General features: G+C 35.5%; 1 protein-coding gene across 1 annotated transcript in view; it reads left to right on the forward strand.

The window, feature by feature from the left end:
- The window catches only part of LOC149424678 (dynein axonemal heavy chain 7-like), a 38,031-nt gene extending 25,549 nt beyond the window's left edge, over positions 1–12,482 (forward strand). The window contains exons 50-67 of the mRNA XM_089631462.1: positions 1,966–2,119; positions 2,246–2,605; positions 3,078–3,125; positions 3,205–3,346; positions 6,172–6,350; positions 6,459–6,622; positions 7,290–7,495; positions 7,581–7,726; positions 8,154–8,306; positions 8,539–8,668; positions 8,807–9,048; positions 9,123–9,279; positions 9,364–9,530; positions 11,073–11,307; positions 11,395–11,546; positions 11,625–11,762; positions 12,031–12,174; positions 12,262–12,482. Coding sequence (XP_089487588.1) covers positions 1,966–2,119; positions 2,246–2,605; positions 3,078–3,125; positions 3,205–3,346; positions 6,172–6,350; positions 6,459–6,622; positions 7,290–7,495; positions 7,581–7,726; positions 8,154–8,306; positions 8,539–8,668; positions 8,807–9,048; positions 9,123–9,279; positions 9,364–9,530; positions 11,073–11,307; positions 11,395–11,546; positions 11,625–11,762; positions 12,031–12,174; positions 12,262–12,468 — 3,124 coding nt within the window. The 3' untranslated portion in view covers positions 12,469–12,482. The remainder of the gene's footprint in view (positions 1–1,965; positions 2,120–2,245; positions 2,606–3,077; positions 3,126–3,204; positions 3,347–6,171; positions 6,351–6,458; positions 6,623–7,289; positions 7,496–7,580; positions 7,727–8,153; positions 8,307–8,538; positions 8,669–8,806; positions 9,049–9,122; positions 9,280–9,363; positions 9,531–11,072; positions 11,308–11,394; positions 11,547–11,624; positions 11,763–12,030; positions 12,175–12,261) is intronic.
- Positions 12,483–27,429: the final 14,947 nt, after the last annotated feature.

Genomic DNA, 27,429 nt, shown 5'->3' on the forward strand with positions numbered 1-27,429 from the left:
GAAAATATGAAAGGAGGTTCGTCTCCCGGTTTTGATTCTATTACAACACACATGTTAAAAACTATGAAACCTCACTTAATAAAACCTATCACTCATTTAATAAACTTAAGTTTAACTACTGGAATTTTTCCAATGAACTACAAAACCACAATAATCTCACCTATTTACAAATCTGGAGATCCACATCAAGCAACGAATTATCGCCCAATATGTCTAATTTCTAATATAGGAAAGATCTTTGAAAAAATAGTAAAAAAACAATTGGTAAATTTTCTAGATAATAATAAAATATTACACAAAAACCAGTTTGGCTTTATAAAATCTCTCAGCACACAAGATGCTATTGCTAACGTAACTTCATACATTTCTGAATCATTAGATAAAAGTAAAAAATGTGCGGGTATATTTATTGACCTTAGAAAGGCATTCGATAGCATATCCCATGAGATGCTATTAAAAAAATTGAATAATATCGGCATAAAAGGCAACGCGATTAAATGGATCACCGACTACTTAAAAAACCGTCCTCAAGTAGTAAAAATCAATCGTGTTAATAGTGATCAAGAGATTACAAGCTTTGGAATCCCCCAAGGTACAGTGCTTGGACCAATTCTATTTACTATATATGTAAACGATATTTTTTTTCAACCTTTACATGGTCAAATTACGTCATACGCTGATGATACAGTATTAATAATAAGTGATAAGACTTGGGAAAAAGTAGAGTTAAAGGCCACAGAAGACATCAACACGCTCAAGAATTTTTTCGACACTAATTTACTGTCACTTAATAATGAAAAGACATTTGTAATTCCATTTGCAATCCATACAAATGATACTCCTAAAAATTTTAACATTGTCATACATAATAATACTAAAATTCACAGCCAAAACTATTGCAAATCAAACTGTACAGTACTAAAAACAACAAATAAAATTAAATATCTAGGAGTAATTATTGATAAAAATCTGAAATGGAAGGAACAAATATGTCAAGTAGTAAACAAAATTAGAAAATTAATATATATATTTTTAAGAATTAGAAACTTTCTGTCGATAAAAAATCTATATATAATTTACTATGCCTTAGTTCAATCCACTTTACAATACGCTATTATTAGTTGGGGATCCGCGTATAAATGTAACCTTCTTCCAATTGAAATTATACAAAGAACAATTATTAAAATTATATTAAAAAAATCCTTTGACTACCCTACAGAACGCCTGTTTGAAGAATTTCAAGTACCTACATTTAAAGACCTATACATTAAAAACTCACTAATCCAAATTATAAAAGAAAAAGATAAATATCAATTTTTAAATGAAAACAGAACGCGACTTAGACATGTTTTTCTATGCCCAAAACTAAATACGTCTTTTGCACAACATCATTATACTTACCAGGGAAGAACCTTTTTCAATCGTCTACCAGAAGAAATCAGAAGCATTAATGATAAAACCCAAATACTGCTCTCTGTCAAGAGACACTTTAAAAATATTCTGAAAAAAAAACTACTGTCACTTAATTAATCTCACAAATATCCTAAGTTTTCCATAACTTTCTTTCTTTTTTAAAATTTATTATATTAATATATTATCCTTCACTACTATAAAAAAAAATATACTACAGCAAACATACATTTATGTACAATGAATTATTTAAGTACTAATTAACAACAACATTTATGTACACTCCCCTTCCATACACAAGCAAATGCTTTCAATGGAAGAGTAGTAAAAAGAACCAAGATGTAAAATGAATTATGTACCATGTAAACATATTATTAAAAATAAAAAATAATTACAAAAAAAAAAAAAAAAAAATATGATTAAATGAAATTGGTTTCTTAGACCGGAATTCTGAAAATTGCCGTGGCAGTCAACATGTTAATAATTTTATCATCGTAATTTATAAAATAAATTCAACAGCTCAACAAGCTCAAAATAATATGCATTGATTTTTAGGTCGGCAACTCGCTGGCCTTTGATGATAGATCCACAAGGTCAGGCCAATCGTTGGGTGAAGAATATGGAAAAAAAGTTTTCGTTAAACATTGTTAGATTGACACAATCTGACTTTGCAAGAGTTCTAGAGAATGCTGTTCAATTTGGTCAACCGGTAAAGAAAATATTTTTCATTCAGTTAAACGTTATTTTCATGTTATTTGTAACCTGAGATTGTTAGAATGAATAAATATTTTTAATTCGTTTTTGTTTATATCAAATTACTTGTATGTTGTTGTAGGTGATTTTAGAAAATGTGGGTGAAGAATTGGATCCCATGCTAGAGCCCCTCCTGCAGCAGCAGACGTTCAAGCAAGGTGGAGCTACCTACATCAAGCTGGGGGACAACATAGTGGAGTACAACAAGGATTTTAGGTTCTACATCAGCACCAAGCTGCGCAACCCGCACTACATGCCCGAGGTGGGGGTGCGAGTTACCCTGGTGAACTTCATGCTGGGCACAGATGGGCTGGCTAGTCAGCTGCTGGCCCGGGTGGTGGCGCAGGAGAGGCCTGAGCTGCAGCAGGCCAAGACGGATCTCACTACACAGGGGGCGGAGCACCGCCGCCTGCTGCAGGAGATTGAACAGAAAATACTTACCGTTGGTTTTTGATTTCCAATAAAGTAGATACATATATGTATACATTAGCCACTCAAGCGAAAGCTACCCAAATGTAGGTTTAGGTATTTTGAACTTACCATGATAAGCTACCTAGTATATTTAGTCGTTAGCTTAATTAAACTTCTATCGAAAAGCAATACATGTTGCTAGTGTTAATCTCATGGAATATTCTAGATAGAGTTGGATAGATATTTTATTTTTATAAAATCTAAGAATATGGAATAAACAGTGAAATATGGATAGATTTATTGTCTTTAAACCACGGTAAGCAGTTTATATATTTCCGTATTAAAATGCGGAGGTATGAGTTTTGAATCATTGAATATTGAGCCGAATCTGAAACCGAACACCCAGAAATATCCTTAAGGCGTTTTTTTGCTCGAGTGGTTAGATAAATAATCGATTAGAGAAGTTCTATATCATTTTTAATTTATTTTTCTTTCTTGACTAGGTTTTGTCTACATCAGAAACTCTACTGGAAGATGAGGCAGCTGTGCAGGTTATTATAAAATTATTATAACAATGTCTATTATGTATTGGCAGATATGTTTCACATAACTCATTATTATTTATTTCAGATTTTGAATTCCTCCAAATCTACAGCAAACGAAATTAGCGAAAAGCAGGTAGTCGCAACTGAGACAGAACGCCAAATAGATAAAGCAAGAAAAGAATATGAACCAATTGCTGAACACGCCACTACATTGTTCTTCCTAATTGGCAAGCAAAATTATTAAATTTACATAATATTTGTTTTTTTTGCTTGGCTTAGTACAGTCGTAATACATGCATGCTTCCTTTTTGATTACGGAAAGTCAAAAATATATAAATACCCAAATTTGGGTAGCACCGCTAACATTCTTGAACAACAGCTACCCAAATTTGGGTAGTATCACTAACACGCTTGAACAGTAACTACCACAGACATAGGAATTAATAGACGAGAAGATAAAGGCGAGGGGTAAAATCAACTGTTGAAGAACGAAGGGAGTGAAGATGACTGTGATTCGTCAATAAATCAATCTGACAGTAAATAGGCATCTCGCATTATAATATCACCATTTACTTCTTAAAAGTAAAATCTGCTTTGAATGAATAGACATTTTTACATGGGAGCGCAAATTACTCGCCACGTTATGAACAAATTTGCGAAGTCCAAATTCGGCAAAGTAAATTTCTTCTGTTTGCAGCGTCGTAGTTAGTTTCAGAGTATTTAGTTAAGACCCTTTTACGAATGTTCATAATTTACTTACCCCAGTAAACAGCGACAAGCACACTTGACAACGGCTATATTATTACTCTAAGCAACGGCCACATTCGAACAATGATCTAGGGTTGTCACAACCGCTTTTTTTCCTATTAATAATAAAATAATGTAATTATCACTTTTAATTAAAATTAATTTACGCGAATTATTTCAAACATTATTTCATCACAATAATACGTAGCATTTACATTATTATTTGCTCCTTGTTTTTGTAGATACTCTCAGTATCGCCCCAACTACTTGAAATGGCTTTAGGCGTGTTCAGTGACCAGATTTACATAGCTAGGTACTTCTCACCACCACATAGCCAGGTGTGGGGTATTATTTGGGAGTATTTTGTCGATGAAGGTGCTTTTTATTTATTTTTTGGGTATAATATTTGCATTTTTTTAGGTACATTTAAGCATCATAATATGTCTGCAAGAAATTAGTAAGACAGTATTATATACACCGACATAATAACAGTATTCTAAGACTATGCATAATATTATTAAAAAATATACGAGTTATACATATAAATTATGTATATATAAATATATACGGACAATGGAAGAAATCAAAAGAAAAAGACAAAAGGGTTAATAATTAAAGTATATTTGTGAGAACAGCATCCAATAAACAACTTACAGGGGTTTAAATAATGTACAAAAATAAAAGCACAGTTTAAGAGAAAACAACATGTACAATAGTTATATTATCGATGCTAGATAAATAATAACAGCTGAATAAAAATATATTTTAAAGATGAACCAACATAGAAAGAAGGTATTAATCTGTTGACTGTGATGACGCCCGTGTCCGTGAGAAAAATTACAAATCATAGATATGAAGGTCTCCGTAGTCGAGGGGTAACGCTCTCAACTAGCAAGCGGGAAGTTTCGGGTTCGAAACCCAGCGTGCAAATAAAATTTTTATTTGATTAATTTGAATTATTTCACGATTTACTAATTTAAAATAATTTAAAGGATGTTTGCGGCACGTTCTAAAGTGGAAGATAATATATTCCAACGCCGTCAAAGAAGCTGCGTTTATCAAATAAAAAATATTTCCTAAAGAAATATTTAGCGCAAGCGATTCTGGCTGTATTATTCATACAGTTCCTTTGTAAACACGGGTTAAAATTGATTTAAAAAAAATCTTCGATTTTAGTTTGGAGGACTCCGGAGTCCCTCCCACAGTTGATAGGTTAATAATTGAATATGATCGAAAACAACGTAATACCATAGACATATGAATATTAGTAGACCTGCCCTAAGTGATTAAAAGCGTATTATCCCCACTCCCCATACCGGTTCCATTGGAGCCGGCTGGGCTCGCGTATGGCCTCAAGTGAAATTTGAAAACGTGACGTCATCATTCTTGTGCGAACTATGGTCGAGGCATCATCGGTTCATTTTACGAAATAACACGGCAAAATGTTGACTTGTGATATGAAAACTTGTAAAAATAGATGTGAAAAAGAGAATAAACCCAATTGTCGTATTACATTCCATAAGTAAGCATTATTTTACTTTATTTTAAGCTTATTCACACCGTATTATATGGATCAGTTTTAGAAACACAATATCACATCACAATGTAGCGATTCTCAAGTGTGCTCATCGTTGTTTACTGGGGTAAGTAAATTATGAAACATTTGTAAAAGTCTCTTAACTAAATACTCTGAAACTAACTACGACTCTGCAAACAGAAGAAATTTACTTTGCCAAATTTGGACTTCGCAAATTAGTTCATAACGTGGCGAGTAAAAAAAATAAATATATATATATATATACATATTTTATCAAAGCGCAAAAGGCGAAGGCACATCCCTGATTCTTGTGGACACGGCTTTGTTGTTCGCGTCCATCGCGTGATAGTATATGTTTCTAAAACTGATCTATATTATACGATGTGATAAGCTTAAAACAAATTAAAATAATGCTTACCTATGGAATGTAATACGACAATTGGGTTTATTCTCTTTTTCACTTCTATTTTTACAAGTTTTCATAGCGCAACCGACCATTTTGCCGCGTTATTTCGTAAAACGAACTCGACCGTAGCTCGACGCTAGTTCGAACAAGAATGATGACGTCACATTCTTTTGATTCATGGGAAGCCATACGCGAGCCCAGCCGGCTCAATGGAACCGGTATGGGGAGTGGGGATAATACGCTTTTAATCACTTAGGGCAGGTCTACTAATATTCATATGTCTATGGTAACTACCCAAATTTGGGTAGCTTTCGCTTGAGTGGTTAATTTATAAATATGTGCTTACATTAATATTTTTCTAGATGGACTCTCAAATATTGATCCAATGTACCAATATTCTCTGGGATGGTTTGAGACTCTCTACTCAAATGCAATAGAGAACACAGAGAAAGTGGATGATATCAATGAAAGATTAGAGATTTTGCAAATGTTCTTCACATATTCTTTGTATTCCAATATTTGTCGAAGCTTATTTGAGAAGGTATTCGCCCTTACTGCTCTAATGCTGTAAAAATATTTTATTATTTAAAAAATATATATATATATATATATATATATATATATATATTAATGTGTTTATATTCTTTAGGACAAACTGGTGTTCTCTTTACTTCTAACTGTGACAATAATGCTTCATCAGAAGAAGCTGGATTTATCAGAATTCATCTTCCTGTTGGCTGGAGGAGCACAAAGAAATATTTCAAAGTGCCCGGTTGATTTCCTTACTCCAAAAGCATGGTCAGAAGTTTGCAAGTACGGATTCTTTTCATTACATTTTGTCGCTTGTAAATATGTTTATTGATGAAGAAGTTGTACATATTTCTAAAATTTTATTACAAAGAAAATTTACATTGGATGATACATTTTGAATGTTATTTCAACCGCCATGTCCCTGATGGATGTCCCTGTGTTATGGCTGGTTAAGTTTACAGATTGAAGATTTTCTTAATATACATAATAGTTATTAAATTATACAATTCCGTTTAGTTAGTATTTTATGTGACAAACAATAACATTGATAAGTATTATATTTTAAATTAATTAAGCCAATTGAGGAATGTGAGAGATGTGTGGATGGAGATTAGGGGGTTAAAGTGTAGAATGTATAGGTGTTGTAATTGAAATGTATTGCAGATGTAAGGATCCATAGAGTTATTTGTGTTTTCAATGTGTGGAGAGGAGTTTATTTTTTTACGATATCAGGGAGAAGGTTGAAGGTTTTGGGAGCTAGGTTCGTGAATTGTCTTTGTGCTGATGTAGTATGAGGTTTCTGGTTGTGTGATGGTGTTTTTTTATTGTATTTGTACAGTAAATTTGTTAGCGTAAATTTGATAAAAAGTCAAATTTAAGAATATCTTGTCGGTCATTTATTGATAACACGTATTATTGGTTACACATATTATTATATAATTTTTCAAAGGTTGAACGAGTTTGCTAATTTCCAAGGCATAGAGCAGTCCATTGGGAATGATAAGGCTTGGGTGGATTATGTGAATATTCCAGAACCACAAGAATTTCCTTTTCCCGCTCCCTGGAATAAGAAGATAACTCCCTTCCAACAACTGCTCATCATGAGATGTGTGAGGCAAGATAAGATGGTGCCGGCTGTGCAGGTGTTTGTAGAGAGTAAGAATTCTACTGTCTTATTATTATAAAGGTTTATTAAATGCAAGAAAAGATACGGTTTAATGTATGGATGTATCTTTTAAAGAAACCATGGGGGTGCGCTACGTCGAGCCACCACTGTTTGATCTGCCTTCTTCATACAATGACTCCCACTGCTGTATACCTCTACTGTTTGTGTTGACTCCGGGTTCTGATCCCATGGGGACCCTGTTTAAGTTTGCAGATGATCAAGTAAGAATAAATTGATTTCACTGTTTTCAACCCTCTGGCATTTTGTGATTAAATATTTAAGGTAGACAACACTTAGGCCCAGCTGTTTCGCAGAAATTCACTTGTGACGAAGTCATCAAATGACCATTCAGCGCCATTTGGTTTTTTTCTTTTTTACAGTTGAAAGGTTCCCGTTTGAGCTTTTGAACAGAATGTGATCAGCAGAAGAGGACAACTATCATGTTGTTAAGCTTGCGAGCTTATTGTAGTTCGATAAACATCTGAAACGTAGCTAGAATCGGCGTTTAATAGGGGCCTTTCAAATTTCTGAAAAACATAATGGCGCTGAATGAACATTTGATGACAATGTTACATTTGAATTTCTGTGTAAAACCACTGGGCCTCGTAGTCACGTTAGTTTTTTTTTCATTTTGGCTGTATTTTGTAGGGTTTTGGCTCATCCCGTTTATTCTCTTTGTCTTTGGGACAAGGACAAGGTCCCATTGCTGTGAAGATGATCGATGAGGGAATGCGGAAAGGAAATTGGGTGATTCTACAAAACTGCCATTTGGCCAGCAGTTGGATGCCTATGCTGGAAAAGGTAGAGTGATTGTTCCTATTTGCTAAACAAAGTTAGCCCTTTATATTACTGTTATGCATTTATATTTTCTTCACATAATATCTTTGTTAAAACATTCGTCTCATTTATTAGATTCCCACTTGCCGTTTTAGCTGTTATAAGTCAAGTTTTTACTACTTTAACCTTATGCTCCGCAAAATATTTATTCTGCGTTAAGTAAAGGGGGAAAACATTATTAGCTACTTTTTTCCAGATATGTGAAGGATTTCAACAAGATTCAACACACGGTGATTTCAGACTATGGCTCACCTCTTATCCCAGTGAAAATTTCCCAGTGTATGTGCTTCAAAACGGTGTCAAAATGACTAATGAACCACCAAAAGGTATGAATTTAAAAATTATAATTACATACTTTGCACACATTTTATTTTTTAGGTTCATTTATAGTTCTACCTACAAAATAAGATAAGTACGTTCATAATGTATTATATTCGTATTAACACGTAATTGAATATTCGCAGGTTTGCGTGCAAATATAGTGAGATCCTATCAGACTGACCCGATATCCAACCCCGAGTGGTTTGAAGGGAACAAGCAGCCAGAGAACTTCAAGAGACTTCTTTACGCGCTGTGCTTCTTCCACGCTGTAGTCCAAGAGCGGAGACAGTTTGGTCCACTGGGCTGGAACATCCCGTATGAGTTCAATGAAACAGATCTTAAGATCAGCATCACCCAGCTCAACATGTTTTTGAATGAATACGAAGTTGGTGTCAATCCATTGTCATATCTAAAGTATAAATAATTGTCACCTTTCATTAATTTGTATTGTTTTTCCAGGATGTGCAATATGTTGCACTAAGGTATCTGACAGGAGAGTGCAATTACGGAGGAAGGGTGACAGATGACTGGGACAGGAGATGCCTCAACACCATCCTCAGGAAGTTTTACAATCCTCTTCTCGTGACTGATCCGGGGTACACATTTGAGCCAACAGGTATTGTTTCCTTCTTGCCTTTGTACAACATACATACGGCACAAGTGCAATGTATCCTTACCCCTTGTGTGGTGTTCCGTGCAGGTACCTACTACGTACCATCGGCGAAAGAGCATGGAGAGTTCATATCCTTCACCCGCAACCTCCCTATCACCGCCCCCCCGGGAGTGTTTGGTATGAATGACAATGCAGACATCACCAAGCATTACAGGGAAGCAGAACAGCTGCTGTCCACGGCTTTGCTCACTCAGGTTTGAAGACCAACAACACCTATTTTTATTTTTCTAAAACATTGGTAGAATTAATACAGTACACACTTATTCTTTGATTTTTTGTTTTATCGTATTGTACCCTAATCTATAACAATAATGATGCTTATTTGAATTGATTTCATGCTTACGTCTTCATCATCATGTAGGATCGAACTGTGAGTATTATTATTAACATGTAGTTTTAGTAATATAACATTCATACTTTTGATTCATTATAAATAGAACACTTATCTTGAAATCGTAAAATTCCCCATGCTTGTAGAAATATGTTCTAATCATTTTGTACCTATGCATTCCATGTTCCATCCAGGACCTCATGGCTATACATTTGGTGAGTACAATTTCTCTTATACTTAGGGGACGGACGGGCAAGAAGAATTATTTTGTTAAATATGTCTTTTTAAAATTTTATTCTTTTTAATTTTGTTTGGCTGAGGATTGAATCTTTTTTCTGGAGCCAAGACCGAAGTCAACCGCACTACCGATCTTGCTAGATGTCAATCATGTAGGATTGAATTTTTTCCTTGTAAAAAGGAGCCAGGTTATCAGTTGCCAGGCAAAATTTCATTTGGGAGGCGGGTTTGAGTACTGCTACCCTGAGAACAATTTATTGGATAACTAACACCACTGCCATAGGTCACCCCAAGTGGTTTGGTGACTTAGTAGGAGGGCCCGGGTTCGTGGGGTGAGATTTGTCTAGGTCGTGCGGCGAATGCGTTTACCCACCTGCATGGTGGGCCGGATTGGGAAACACTGGTTGAGGTAGACCCTTTGACCTCTCCAGCCGGACTCTCTCAACCCATCGCCTTGCACCGCAGTGGTAGGGATGGATTCATACATCCATCACTCCTGGACACATTGACCCCTATATTCCTACCCACCCCTTATACCTTTTCCCTTCCCAGAACTTCCTCTCCTCCCTTTCCCTAAAAAGACCCTCCACACAGCATCCCTCAGGATTTTTTTCCTCAGGGCCTCCTATGTGGAGCAAATGTAAAAAAAAAACCATTGATACATTTTGCCCATCTCCATTTTGCCAGGACAGGAACTTACTGCACCTAGCCACTCACAAAATACAAATTATTAACATAAACCAAAATTATTGTCCTAACTTATTATCTATAGTAACAACGCAAAAAATACATAACTAATAATTATTTTAGTTACCCACAGCATTCAAAAAAAAAAATGCAGATTACTTACGCTGGTACATCGATCTTGTTCACAAAAAATTTTTGGTAAGTCACTTGTTCAAACCACAAATCGCTCAGTGAACGATTAATCGGGGCTGGCCAGGATTGAAGCTGTGACACCTTCAACGTGTTCGTTATTGCAATTATTGCCTGCCCTCTTCGTCTTGCCCATCTGTCCCCTACATATTATTATTTATTTATTTTACATTGTATAATTATCATTTACATAAATGCATACATTTACGTACAGTTATACTAGACTTAATTCATCTAAACAGCACTGTGTAGGAAAATAAAACTAAAGTTCCACAATACTATATTTGTATAGGAAACAATGTCATCTGGTGGTGGAATAACTCCTGAGGAGGAAGCCATGGCACTCGCCCTGGAAGTCATAGCCCGTCTCCCCCCACGGGTGCTGACGGGAGTGTCCCACGAGGGAGACATCGAGGCTTCACTCATGACTCCACTGTCCATCGTGGTGGTGCAGGAGGCGGCCCGCTTCACCCGCCTGCTCAACGTCATGACCTCCAGTCTCAAGGCCGTTGTGGGCGCTGTCCAAGGTAATGCCCATCACATAGATATCACTCTTCAGTATGGGCACTTGGTGAGATGGCTAAACATAACCTACATTCCCTCATTCATTACAGGAGTCAGTGTGTTGACGGAATCCACGGAGGAGGTGCTGACCAGCATGGTGCGCGGAAAAATCCCCGCTCTGTGGGCTAAGAGCAGCTATCCCTCCCTCAAGCCCTTCTCCAGTTATGTGGAGGATTTCTTGCAAAGAATGTACTTCTTGCAGGTACAAACGAATATGTCTTGTTGACTACCCAATATGCATCATGATTGTTTGTTTTTTGAATATATTTCCTCATTCCAGCACTGGCACACGCACGGACCCCCGGTGGTGTTCTGGCTCTCCGGCTTCTACTTCCCTCAAGCCTTCCTCACGGCAGTACAACAGAGCTATGCCCGCAAATATAAGATTCCCATTGATCAACTGGCCTTTGATTATCTAGTAAGTAGAATCATAATGTGACAGTGAAAAATACCATTCAGGGGCTCGATTCACCATGAGCGATCAAAAGTTATCCGTTACGCGGCATCTACCACTGAAAAATTACCAGTCGTTGTTCGAGTGGAATGACTTTTGACTTATGGCGTCTAAGTATGAACCTTCAATGAGACTGTATGTATGAGCAGCCTGGATCAGAGAATCTTGTCCCTGGAGTGAAGAATTACTATTTGAAACATATTTACATACTTTAAAATGATGAATTTACCAGGTTCAAGATGCGACTGACTTTACGAAGCCCCCTCCTGAAGGATGTTACATTACGGGCTTGTTTTTGGAAGGTGCTCGGTGGGATAAAGTAGAGCACATTATTGATGAAGCCCTGCCTAAAGTCCTGTATGATGTATTCCCTATCGTGAGTAATGATTTTGGATTCTTATTTAAATAAATATAAAAATTAAAATATTTTCTTGATCAGTTATTTATATTTGTTTTGTTTCAGATTTGGCTGGTCCCAATGAAACGAGAAGACATTCCTGTAGGAAAGACGTACGACTGCCCTCTGTACAAGACGGGAGACAGGAGGGGCATTCTGTCCACTACGGGGCACTCCACTAACTACATTCTGTTCATGCGTCTCCCCACCTTGGAGCCTCCTGATCACTGGGTCATGCGCGGAGTGGCTCTGCTCAGTCAACTGCCATATTAGTACCACTACTACCCCACTGAATAAACAAAACTAATAAATAAAACTGTGATAAAAAAAAAATGGATTCACATTTTTAACATTATTTTTTTATTTGATTTGAAATGTACATACGAAAATACATAGTGAGAAATACTTTCTCTCGAACAGGGACGACTTCTCAAAAACTCTACACCTGTCTTGTTCAGTCAGACAGTCCTAAAAAAATCCATTTTTATTTTTATATCAAAATCACTATAAAGAAAAAAAAATCGTTTTCACAGCAGAGATAAACCAATCTTGTGTTCTGACCCTAGTATTTATGTAAAAAAGAGTTATATCTGCAAAGGCACATTCGGACTCGCAATGGATAAAACCATTTTCGTGTTTTGATTGCAGCCATTCGTTTACACAAGTCATATTATAGATGTTATATCTCTGCCTTTACTTGCAGATTTAGTGTGTTGGGAACTCTTGTGAAGAAGTAAAAGGTTCTTTACTATAATTCGTATATTTACGTTACAATAATTTAAGTCTGGATTTGTCTAAACTGTTCATTACCCGAGGGTTGGTTATTCTCTTTTTCTGCAAGATTGAAGTCTGACAAGGATACCCCACAGGAAATTGCTACACTCTAGCGACATCTGTCGGATTCTGGAGTAAGCTTCTGACTGGTGTCATCTATCGCTTGAACACTTTTTACCATACATTACAATAGACAACTACGAGCTGACTAATATTCTGGAAAAAAACATTATCATGTCGCAATGCAACTATTTGTGTCAGTTGCTAAGTATTATTGACATCGCATTTCAATGTGAAACAAGAAACAGCGGTTGCGGAGTACTATAACAGAGCATAGACTATTGAGCATGGTACTATTTTATTTAGATGTGAAATGATTATGACAATATCACATAACTGGGATGTTAAGTCTGTTATTTTTTGTTAATAATATTTTTTCTATTGTGTTTTGTTTATTTACTAAATGTTGTACATCTATTTTCTTACAAAATCCTTTACAATATATGAAAAATATGAATTTTAAGGTATATTTTTGTACTTGCGATGTTTGTGCCTACAATCTAGTCATTTCAATGATGTTTTATTTTGTGTGTATTTTTATTTGATTTATTCATTTACACAAAAAACAAAATAAAATTTATTTTCTATAAGATGTAGTTATAATTCATATGTACCTAATCCAATTAGGCTTTTACCTAATCTAATTAAAATGTAGCTGGCATTACTGTTGGTGTTCTAAAATTTTGATGGTTTCTTTTTTACATCCAAGGGGTTGTGAGAAACAGTGGTCACCCACAGATAGGCGATTACCTAAATAGAGCTGCTGGCTTTTGGGTGGGTGAAAATCACGAAAATCGGCAAAACTGGAGATATTTGAAGGAGGCCTATACCCAAAACTAGACGACAGAGACCTATGAAAAAAGAGGAAGAAATTTTTTATAATAAAATGTTAATACCATAAATATATTGTGATATTGCACAACAGTTCCAACTACTGTCTGAAGCCAGTGGGACTATATTTTATATTGAATCCCAATTCGTGGAATGTTGAAAGGGTAAGTAGTCGCAAAATATTGTCTGCGAAACAATTTGTGGTCCTATTCATAAAGTGGAATGTAATCAATAATAAGGAACTACAGTCCCTTTTTTATTTTATTTTTTTTTATCAATAATTCTTCTAACTTAAGTACCACTTTTTTTTAATGTTATAGTTAGTTTTAATGGCTAAAATAATTTTCTAAGTTAAAATTTTTCGGGTCTCCCAAAGTATAACCAAATCTATGGACGTGACGTATGATGTCACCAGTTACACGTCTCAAATAGCCTACTTTTTTTTTCTTCGGCGCTCTATTGTGTACGGGAATGAAGATTTTTAGTGATTTGTTTTTGGGGTATTATGCCATGTTGCGCTATCTCCTTCTTTAGCCAACGTTTCGGACAGCATTGCAGTGTCCATCATCAATGCAACGCTGTCCGAAACGTCGGCTAAAGAAAGAGATAGCGCAACACGGCACAATACCCCAAAAACAAATCACTATAACTCTTTTGGCCGTGAAAATCTCAAATCATACCCTACGGGAGTGAAGATGTTTTTGACTAAGATTACCGCTTTTAACATCGAAGAACACTAGGAAAAATATTAGCATTTCGTCACTATGTTATTGTATTGAACCAAAGTGTAAAAATACATCCATGACCGTACCTGATAAATAATTTACCGGTGTTTAAAAATGGTGTGACGCCATCAAACTATCCGTTATGGGCCTAGTACATGTTCGCCCAATGCATTGGGCCAACATGCTGGCCCAACTAGTACCGGAACACTTGGCCGTTTATGCGTTGGCCGCCGAAGTTGGCTGGTCAACTCTATTACTGTCGGTTTTCGTGCGCACATCAAAGGATCTCAGCACCAACGCGCTAACAGCGTCCACACGTTGGCCCAGTCTCCAATTGCACTGCCGATGGACTTCCGATTGTGAGGTTTAACACAATTAATTTGATCGTAATATTGCGTAATTATATTTATAATGGCACAACAACATAGTTTCTTTTATATTTTTAAGTATTTTTACGGCAATGAACATAATTATACATTGTACAAATAATATATCACTGGGATGTGGCAACATAACAATATAAACATATTATAAATATGGATTGATTCAATGAAGTTACTGTTTTTTGTTGATTTTTTTATTCGGATTTTCCCTTTCGAGTAAATTGAGTCCAAAGTTGTAATTTTTAGGCCAAATTCCACAAAAATACGGTCGAAAAATTCTAAATTTTAAATTTATTTTAAAATGCGCCAAAGAATAGACCGGCTCCATTTTTTTGACCCTTTAGTTACCGAAAAAAGGTTAAAAAAATCGAATTGCAGATCGATTTTTATTTTGGATTCTCTGTGATGTAGATACACCAGATCACCAATTTCCCGTTTGTATTGCTAGTTTCCGGTCACCGTGTACAATGTGAAATAATCATAATCATTTTTACACAAATAACTTTTCACACTCGCCGAAAAATGTTTTGTACAATGTTTCGATGTGAAATATTTTTTCCTTAGCCAGATATCTTCCAATTCATAACATCAAAAGAGTATTATTTTTGAGATGGAATTTTTTTCTCTTTTTTGTTTAGTATTATTAACTTGGCATCTTCCACTTTCCTTGCCATGGTGGATTTTGGTGTAACACCCAAGTTATTTGCTAATTTGTGCCAAGTCATTGCTATTACCTCTGTGTTTTTTTTTATCCTTGTGATTATTTGATGTGTTATTGTTATTTTATATATCCTCCATGGTCGAAGGGTAAGGTTCTCGACTAGCGGAAAGTCGCGAGTTCAATTCCCGCCATGCACAAGTAAATTTTATTTAATGAATGTAGTTTTCACATTTCATTAATCTAAAATAATATATATTATGTTTGCGGCACGTTCCAGAGTGAAAGATACTCTTAGAATCGCCATGGTGTAAGACCACCATTCAGAATTGAAACGTTGCTTGAAATGGCTTTAGCCGTGTTTGCCAGGTCCTCCCCCACCTTCCTATTCCACATCTCCTTCCCCTCCCCATTACCTTAAGCGTCACAAAATACCCCAATTGGGGATGCCACAGTCTCTCTGGCTCCAGACGGTTTGGGACTTATTTCATTTATATGAGGAAAGTTTTTTATGAAAATAATTGAATTTGATTTCTTTAGAAACCCCACCGCGCAAAAAAACTTTTATTTTAAAAATATCACATTGAATAAATCTCTCAGATTTCATAGGAAGCCTTAAAGCTCTCATCTCGACAGCCCAAATGAATATCTTAAATTTCCCGCAACCTTTCGCAACAGCCAGCGGCCATATCCCGTGGTCCGCCTAGCAACTGTACGAGAGGAAGTGTGTGCTATCTAGTATCTACTGCCGCTACCCGCAGTTTGCCGATAACACCACCGCCCACTGAAGCCGCCTAAACTCACCGCTCTACGATCCTGTGATCCGGAGAGAGAAGCAGGGGTTCATATAATACGACGAGATTTTAAACAAATATTGACGGAGCGAGCTCTTCGAGGGAAACCTATCTTCACGGGGATTTTCTTACGAGAAAATTAAGTGGGGCGAGAGTTTACTCAGGCTACGGTGTTAAATGTTACCCGCCCTTCCTCTTTCCCTCTCAAACAACCCTCAAACCCGCTCCCACCAGGGGAGGATTGGCCGCCCGCGCCGGTTTATTCCAAAACCACCTCATCGGACGTGACTGTGATTCCCGCTAGACAATAACTACAATCTACTTGAGTCAGTCCAATTAAAACAGTAAAATGACCTTCTAATCTTTGAACGACATAAATTAATAATTGTTTCCATTTCAAAAAATGTCGACCCTACCCAGTCTTTCGTACCTACCTACGGGAAAAAATAAAATGGCGGAATGTTTCATTCTGACATTCCAACTGGTCCTATTTAGCCTCCAAATTAGTACGCAATAGAGAATAGAGCATCAAACGGTTATTTTGTAATTCCATTGCTTACCATAATGACGATTGGTAGCTGAATTTATTGTTTGACCTAGAAATTCCAAAGCTGTGCAAATATTATGACACTAGAGCTCACTGTTGGAGAGTTTTTGTTGTTTCAGACAAATACCATGTAGTCAATGACAATACGAAACTTAAAGGTATTCAGATTATCTGTTTATAGAAGTTCGGTTTTTCCGTTCGATAATAACGTTTAGTCCATTCGATAATCACAGATTGTACGTTAGTTTCTTATTACGTAGGTACAGTGCGACAAAATAATTAAGAAATACATTCAAACTACAATTTTTTCCATTATAGTGGCAACACCAAGTTACTCCCTTTGATTGCAATTTCTTCTCCACATTCAAATTTCTTCACATCCGAGTTTGAAAGTTATTTTTTAACGTGATTAGGTATAATTTTGAGCACTGAATTTTATTTGGTTTTATTAGAATTAACATCTAATAGATGGCTAGTTTTATATGTATATTTTAGAAATACAATATAACGCCATCTAATTTAGGAAAGTAGGCACCTACCACTATTTTCTGAACACCGTTTGGCCATAGTAACAAAATATGAACTTTGACCATTTTGCTTTTTAAAACTACCTACCTACATTCATTTTGCTGTCAGCCATCTTGGTGATTTTATTTAAAACAATAACTGTACCCCGCCACGCGTTGTAATGGCTCAGTCTGTCTGTGCAGATGGAGAAACAATAGCGCGTGTTGCTTTTACGTGCAATAGATGGCGCTGTTTTTTTTAAAAAGCGTGTTTGTTCAACAGATATTTTTACCTGTCACAGACGACATCAATATAATATAGTTATATAAAAACACACGCGTATTCGAATTCAACGTAGTGTCAAAATTTCAAAGTAATTTCGGAGATTTAAGTTTTTGAATAAACGAACGTTAACATTTTTATTTATAGATAGATAGATTTTAACTCTTGACAGTCCAAGATGCCAAACAAAACGTCTGTAACCAAGTGGGTTTTCCGACGACCCCATGCATTTTTCTGTCTTATGTACTTTTAAACTATAGAAATCGCAATTATTAATGGTAACTTATGTATTTGCGCAGAAATATGTAAAATACTAAAATGATATGTCAAGTATTTAAGCTAATATAAGGAGGATAGTAATTTTGGGTACTACCTACTCCCCCACTTGGCTGCGGGATTGTTGAATCCATCGCAAAGCTTTTAATTTTGTCTACATAATTTTGGCGTCCTGTATAACAGTTTACTTTAGGTACTACAGTCGTCAGTCTTCACGGGTCCGGGCTATTTAGATAGCAGTCCGCCTCTATTCCCCGCTGAAAGATCTTCTCTCCTTGCTTTATCGCACACCTGAGAGGCGAGCAGCCTTTATTGCGTTATTCCTTTGTGAGGATTTTATAAAACTACATCCTTTTATATTGCCTTCGTGAACATTCCACGGGAGGAAAAATCTTTCTTCGAACTGGCTTCGAATTCTTTCGACTTTTTCAGAACCTCGCAACAGAGTGGGTAGGCGTGCTAGTCCTTACGGCAATTTCTCGGCAAGTTACACAAGATTGTCGCGTATTGCCCTGTCTTGTCGGTGAGTTTGCTAGGCTACATGGCAATATTACCGGTCAAATCATTCCGTTCTGTTACAGAATACGAGTAAATTGAGCGTCTCTAATCGTCACATAAAACCATCAAAATTTCGAAAGGTGTTTTTAAAATTTTATTTAAATAAGAAATAATATGATTTATAATATAACAAAAGAGAAGCGTACCAATCAACTACTTTTTAGCAGTTTGTCAATTTTTGCTACCATCTTTGAAAAAACTGATTATACTTAAATATTGAAGACAATATTAGTGATTTCTAAACGAAAATCTGAAACAAAAAAAATCAGAAAAGGAAACGGTCACATCTGGGACTCGAACCCAGGACCCTTGTCTTTCCGTGACAGTGCTCTACCAACTGAGCTAATGGGACCCTATTCCCCTCGGTAATTTTTAACTGTATCATACTTCGAATAAGAACTACTAACATTGTCTGTCTACTAACATTGTAACATTGTTGTCCGTTTCCTTTTCTGATTTTTCTGTTTCAGATTTTCGTTTAGAAATCACTAATATTGTCTTCAATATTTAAAATATTACAATTTGAGGTTTTACTCAATAAAGTCATTCCGAAAAATAAAAATGATTATACTTAGTTTAAGGTGTGCATATATATATAGATATGTCTTGTATGTACTTGTACAGGTAATTATTATGCATACATTAATACAAATACATAAAATCACATACTCGTATATGCACATTATAAAATAATAATAAGATTAAAACAGAAATAACAAAAATAAAACATATTGAATATCAATCAAGAGCTAGATTAACAGTGATAATATCTTACAAAAGTTAAAACTATATACAAGAGATATAACATAACGATTTTCGAAAATACGTTAGTTTTGTTTAGGAAATTTGTAAGAAAACTGTACCTTCACTTTTATCTCGTTCATATAATAAAAATAATTTGAAAATTAAAATGGATAGCAGTATAAATATTTGAGACAAACTGGCAAGAATAATTCCTATCTGTATTTCTAAAGGGTCATATATGACCCTCAAACGCTTAAAACAATTTCCGTGTTTTATAAATCATTTTTCAAGATTACTCGCATTGTAAATAGATGTTTCGTGTGAGATTTACATTACCAAGGACGGGCTGTTTCACCAAATTTTAACAATTCTTCATAATTCAAAGTTAATTTTCAAGTTCTATAAAACTTACTATTACTTTTGAAGCTGTCATTTTTTAACATTTGACAAGTAAAAACTACGCCATTAATAAAAATGAAACGATACACGCTTCAACAACGCATTGAAATTATTAAAATTCATTTGAGTGAATCAAATGCCAATCATCTTGAGTGATGAGGCCCATTTCCACCTCGGTGGCTTCGTCAACAAGCAAAATTGTCGCATCTGGGGCTCGGAAAACCGAGGAATTATTGTTGAAAAGTCTCTCTATTCTCAATGTGTGACTGTTTGGTGCGGTTTATGGTCCGGCGGAGTCATTGGACCATACTTTTTTGAAAATGAGGCTGGAGCAACAGTTACGGTGATTGGATTGCGCTATCGAGAGATGATTAATGATTTTTTATGGCTGGAATTGGATGGTATTGATCTGGACAACGTTTACTTTCAACAAGACGGCGCTACGTGCCACACAAGCAACGAAACCATTGATGTTTTACGATTGAATATCAAAATAACACCTCTTATTGGAAAACCCTGTATTAGAGATATTAATAAATAATTTCCAAGTTTGTACGAGTTATTGCAACAAATCGTTTTTTTGGCATTTTTGTCTTAAACATACATTACGGCAATCTTGACGGGACACGGCAATATTGCATAACACCTTACCCAGCAAGAACATAAAAGGCTTAAAATTTATCTTGATAGTTTAGCAGCATATTTAAACAATATTTAATGAAAACTATAAATGATGTAATAAATAATAACCAATATACCTCATGAAGGCAAAAATAAAGTTTGTAGTTTTACAGGAAATAATAACTTTATATACATTTAAAATAACTGATATAAATTATATTTAAAACTCAATATTGCTTGATACATATTATAATACGTTCTTCTTTCTTTGCTTCTAGGTCTTTTAACTATTTTTTTTCTTCATTCTTTCCCGGAAGGCTTTTGAACGTCTTAAATCAGATTAGGCACATTGTTTGTATTTCCCCTTCTCAACAATACACCTCGAAGAAAACAAGCGGTAACACTCAAAATTGTGATGAGAATTTTAATAGGAAACATTTAAACCCCAAAATAGGGGCGGTATTTTACCCAACAACTGCAGTTCACATCTGTACCTTGAGAAATTCTTACCAGGCAGATTGTTTCGTCTTGAAAATTAATTATTATTTTCAATTGTTCTTCAATGTACCGATCTCATCATCATGACGGCGCTGTATTCCAGGATTGTACCTACGACAGATTAATTAATATCAGTTTACAGTACAAGTATTCTTATTGGAACATTCCTAACATTAGAAAGATAAGTAGGTACCTAAACAAAAAAGTATTGAGTAATTCATATTAATATATACTTATATATTACCTACCTACAGTTTAATAAAAATCATGCAATAGCACAATTCTTCTTGTCATGCGATGTTGTGATAGAACATCTGTCCCGCCGTGTGGTATGGCACGATTTAGCCACGACCAATCTGACGGATACATAGAATAAAGAATAACATAACGAATACCCTGTAGGCGTGTTTCGTGATCCAAATATTTGCCCAATCGAGGCATGGAATTCCAATACAAAACAGTGTTTACGAAATTAAAATGGGATGGAGATCTTTGATGTCAGGCAAGTGTAAGTGAGACAGAGATAAGGATAAATGGAAAATTTGTTTCCATTCAAATTTGTACATAAGGCACTTCTAGTTTATTCTTCATTCTATGGTCGGCTATAATATGTTTCATCTAACCCACAATCTCTACAGGAATGATCAAGACGCGGGCCAAGTCTTTCATTTTTCACCATAACATAACTAACTAACTTCGGAAATACGAATTGATATTGAAATTTGTTGAATCCCCTTTTCCGAAAAAACAAAGTTTCAAAAAGCTACTGGGTTCTTTGGAAACCGAATCGCACGACTCGGCAGCTTTCGTGCTAGCTCGTCTACCGAGCGCAGCAGCGCGTTTCCATGGCGACTGCCGGAGATATTGATCTGCCCCGCCCCCGCCCTCGACCCGCCCGCACCTAACCCTGAACTCGCACACAGCCTCCGCGGTACGGGGCACACTGCTCCCGTGCCGATACGGGGACGAGCCGCACACAGATGTAATAGGGATTCGTACAGTTGTTGGTCCTCTCTGTTCGCTGCTCGCTGCTACTCTACCCGCCCAACTCACGTACAACATAAACTTACCATAGAAGTTCGCACTCGGGACCGTCAATGCGAGGAAAGCACGTCAGCCATGTTGAACAATGTGTCGGAAAGATAGAATGAATAATACACACTTTTACACACGTCATTGTTAAATTATTTACATATTTATCATCTTATATTTTAGGCATTAGCTCTTATTCTAATGCTTTCGGTAGATGTATATGTGTGATTCGTTTTGATCATTAGGTGAATACATTTTCATTATTAATGATAGGACTGATAAATTCACTAAATAAATAAGAAAAGGTAAGACTGTTAATCCGGCTCGAAGGACCGAAATGGTAATGCAGGTAGGGTGTAAATATATTACGGTAATAAATTATATTTAAAAGAATTTCAAAGGAATAGTTTTGTTTTTGTTAATCCCCGTGAGTTTCTTCAATAGTTGTTATTTAGTAATATTATGTATAGACTATATAACCACTCGAGCGATGGGTGTTCGGTTTTCGATTTGGCCATTTGATTTAATTAATATCGTCACTCAAAATTTTCATTTTCTTTAAAGTCAATGAATCAACCTAGATTTGACCATTTATCCCATATAATTAGGTTCTATAAAGTAGGCACATTATGGCAAGCGTTCGCTAAAGATGAATTTGCAAACTTGCCCAAAAAACGTTCTCGTTTGTAAGATATGGTGATGTCTTGATCAATTAAACCTAAAGCCGTAACTCTTTAGTAGTCACAATTTATAATAGTCTCGGTCGGTCGATAATTGCGAGACCTTTATTCGTGTAAGTACTGACCTACAAAAGTAGGTACGTACAGACTCCTGTGCGGGGAAAAATAATGTAGATCCTTCATCATCCGGGGAATTGCGGGGGTAGTTAGGTCGACAGGGGGAAACCGGGCGGGAGAGTCGGGCGGAAGGAAATCCAAAATATATCTAACGTCAGCCAGGGAGCATCAATTCACAAGTTCAGGAAACAGAGATGAATGTTCGAGGCTAACATCGTCATTTGCAGAGGGATGCGTTTAATCATGGTTTGAGACTAATTTGAAGCCACTCAGATGAATCGTAGAAGTAGGTGTGTATTGTCTAGCTAAGGTTCTAACTACTTCTCCGTTTGTTTTTTCAGAGTAATTTATATTGCCACGCATTTTACAATACTATCAATTATGTAGCTCGTAGCTTCTTACGTTTATTAAGTTTAAGGCGATGCACTACGTCGTGTAATATTTTAAATCTAGCCGCTATCAATAACAACCCTTACGTAGATGGCGATAAGGTTTAAATTCCCGCTTAACACCATCCGCCTGTTATGATTTATGCAAGAAAAAGAAAGCCAAAAAGTGCCTTTTATTTTATTTTGTGGATGTTCAGGAATAAATATATATTTTTTTGATCATTTTATAAATAACTTAATTTGCCACATTATACAAAAAAATCATAACCGAAAATGGGTTCGTAAGTAGGAGATTTTTAACTTTAAAGCAGTTTTCATAGGTCTTTATAAAAAATCTTTTATAAAGATTTATCTAAAAAATACTCGATTATTTCAAAGGCCAAGATGTATTTTACGCGCAGTATTTAATTAAAGCATCTGAAACATTTCTAGGCGACCAAATTTTCAAACCAAAAACACATGATTTAAACAATAAATATATTATTTGCTACCCGGTAGTTGGTAACATGATAATTTATGTTATGTAAAATTCAGATATTGTAGAATAGTCTAGATAGAACCCTCTCCTTGAATAAGGTTAAATGATACGACGGTAAAAACAACTCAAAAGTTCAAAGGCGTAAATATTTTGGTCATACGACCAATGATTTTTCTAAGATGAAGTATATTAAAAATATATATGATTAATCACCTGAAACAATAATAATATAGGTATATTTGTACAGTTTAGTTGGTAATAATGAAAAACGTTCATATAATTCACATATCTTAGTTCTTTTTTAATTTTTTATTAAATTTACGCTTGTTTTTCTCAAAAATTTCTGTCTTCATTTCTACTTGAGTTTGTTGAATTTATGAAATTCAAGTAATAAATAATTTTCCGAGTCTTATTTAATCCTAAATGGATAAGGATAAAATATAAATCATTCCAAATAAACTTATACCCACTCCGAAATTGTGCTATTTCATTCCTGAATCTGTTATTTGTTTTTCTACTTGTCAACGCGAGAGGGTTAGCGCCTACAGGTTACAATCCTTTTCAAGTTCTAGGCTTTTCCGACAAAACTGCGGAATTATTCAATTTTATTCATATTCTTAACATACTAACCTGATATTACAACCCGGTACATACATTTTATACACGTGTCTCAGCTCGCACCCCTAGGATTTTAACCAGCGATTCCTGAGAACATTAAGAGTAAAAACTAGATGTTCTATTTTGTTCATTTAAATACAAAAACATATGTTTTGAATCACACATCACCACTAGGTACCTACAGCCTAGCTAGTTACGTGATACGCACTCTGACTCATTCCAGCAGCATTGTACAGTCGAGACAGCGCGAATAACGTGATCCGTTGCGACGTGTGGCAGTGTGATCAGTGGCGACGTGTGGCAGTGTGATCAGTGGCGACGTGTGGCAGTGTGATCAGTGGCGACGTGTGGCAGTGTGATCAGTGGCGACATGTGGCAGTGTGATCAATGGCGACGTGTGATAGAAAAACACTTTTTCTGTTTCGAATTGAAAAAAAAATAATCATCTAACAGAAAAATGACCCTTTTAGATATACATTTTTATTTGGTATGCGGGTTCGGGTACCGCCGCCCTGGCAACCATTTATTGGATAACCAACACCTCTGCCATCGGTCACCCCAAGTGGTTCGCTAAGGTCGGTGATTCAGCAGGGGTGTGTTTTTGTCGTTGTAAGTAGGTAGATAAGTACCTACCTGAATCATGGGTTTCTAAGATAAAAAATCTTTACTCGAGATTAAAGCGAATTTAAGGCATTAAAAAGAAAAATATTAAAAAATTCTTAACGTTCTACATTCAATTTGTTTTGAAGGCACCGCGGGGAGTCCTAAAAGAATCCTTTCTTTGGCGCTTTGAGGGCGGCTGGGCCCAGTTGGGATGGGGCGGCCTGGCTGGGCCCAGTTGGGCTCGGGTGGCCTTCTGGGCGGGGCGGCGGCGTCGGCTGAACATGTCTTCAAAATGTTAAATAAAAAATTCTGATCGTTAAAGGCGGGTCTCCAGCGACAATATTATCACAAACATTGAACCAGATGTTTGTGGAAACATGAAACATTGGGATGGAAAGCAAAAAACGTTGTGGCCCCAAACCAATGTATTTCTTTTTGTCAGATGTTTTTGAAGTCATTTGAACACTGAAGACCCGAATTAAAATTAATCTTTAGGAAAAATTTTACAATTTTGATAGCTCATTTGAAGTAGCCAACTACAATAATCTGGGTTTTAGTCTTCTACAAAGTTTTGTTGCCGGTTGTTTTTAGTGTTTTAGAAATATGGTTATCAATAACTGGTTGAAAGTCTTATCGTAATTATCGTCAGGGCAGATGCTGGACATTGGCAACGCTGTTCGAAACGTTTGCTAAAGAAGGAAGCGCAATAATGCATGATAACCCAATAATTAAACACGATAATACTTTTGGTCGTGAAAATCATTCATCTATGTGATAATCGGTCAATAAAATTAAGTAAAGTGATATAGAAACATTGGAAAATCGTAACATAGTAATGTTCTTATGCTCAGACAAAAAATTATGTAATTATTCAGGATTCTCAAATACAAAAAGACGAATGGCTCGATACAAAAAAAAAATTGAGTAATTTTCCTATCCCCATCCCAAAGGTCTCCCTTACTCATATTATTTGGCATGTTTCCTTTCAAAATTAATTTGTGTAAATTTATATCTATAGTTCTAATGTTTGTTTTTTGCAGGAAACATAATATTTTTTTTTAATAATTCATTCTTTCTTCATTCTTTAGGACGGATTGTTTCGGAGAATTTGAACAATTCATCAAATTTCAACGTTCATTTTCGGGTTCTGTGAAAGTCCTATTCAAGTTCTGTTATTATATCATTGTAGGCTGGTTACATGAAAAAACTGAAATAAAAATAGACCTTGAAAAAATCTTTCACAGAACTTGAAAATGAACGTTGAAATTTGATGAATTGTTCAAATTCTCCGAAACAACCCGTCCTTAGACTTTCAGGCATTCCATCATATATCTTTAAACCTTTATACATTAAGCAATTCTGTCATTCTGTTTTTCTCATATTCTGTAATCTAGTTCTATCAAAATTTCTGGTTTCATAATTATAAATATATATTTTTTAATGATAAACTAATGTTTATAAGACAAAATTTTTATGCATAGCACAAAGGATAAGAAATTATTATAAGCATAAATTACTCGCCTGAAATATCAATACAAATTGAAAATATCTCCCGAGTAAAAATAAATGCCGCCGACGGGAATTGAACCCGCACCTTCTGGTGATCGGAAGCCGACGTAGCTCAGTGGTCCAGAGCATCTGACCGGACATCAGAAAATGCGGGTTCAATATTCGCTGGCGGCATTTATTTATACTCGGGAGAAATTTTCAATTTTTTATAGATATATAAGGCGAGTAATTAATGCTTATAATATTTTTTTATCCTTTGTTCCATGAATATTTTAAGTAAATACTATTTCATCCTTAAATTATGTAGGCATTTGGTTTTCCATAATTTTATGTACAAAAAATAACACATTATGTAACAGTCTCTTTTTTATTGGAATCCAATTCAGCTCCTCTTTCATTTGATTAACCTTTGCATATTATTTGCCTTTCCTTAGTAAACATCTTATCGCTCTATTTTGAATAACTTCCAGCTTATTTAGGTTTCCTTAGTTGGCAAAATATAACATCGTAGAGCAGTAGTCTAAACGTGGCGCAGTTATTGTTTTGAAAATGAGCTCTGTAGTGTTTTTACTTAATTTATTTCTCAGTCTTGTAAGAAAGTTTATCTTTTTGATACCTCTTCACATATTCAAAATTTGCTGTAAAATTTAGTTTTGAATCCAATATAACACCTAGATATTTTATTTCATTTACTTCTTCTATTTTTTCATAATTATTTGTCGCATTTCACACTACGTTATGCTTATTTCCATATATTTTGTTTTGTTTGCATTCAGCTTCAACTTTGCAATATTTTGTTGGTCTTAATTTATTTGATTTGTTGCGTCAATGTAATCTTCACATGAAACATAGATCAACGTATCGTCTGCGAATAGTCTAATTTTGCAATGTTTTATGGTTTTTATTTATATTACGAATAAAATTGGGCTAATACTGACCCCTGCCGAACACCTAGGTTGTTTTCTGTCAGTTCTGATGCTGAGGTTTCATTTTTTGTTACTTCTTGGAGATATTCTTTGAATAGTTTTATGGCTATGTCAGGAAGACCTATATCTTCTGATTTTTCTAATAGTTTTTTTTCCATTCTATCGTTTCAAAGGCTAAAAAGATACTTTCGTAAATCTCATAAAATACAAGTTTTTCTCGGTTAT

Source organism: Hesperophylax consimilis, chromosome 4, assembly GCF_061612785.1.
Source record: "Hesperophylax consimilis isolate HC1 chromosome 4, BYU_Hcon_1.0, whole genome shotgun sequence".
In the NCBI taxonomy this organism is placed as follows: domain Eukaryota; kingdom Metazoa; phylum Arthropoda; class Insecta; order Trichoptera; family Limnephilidae; genus Hesperophylax; species Hesperophylax consimilis.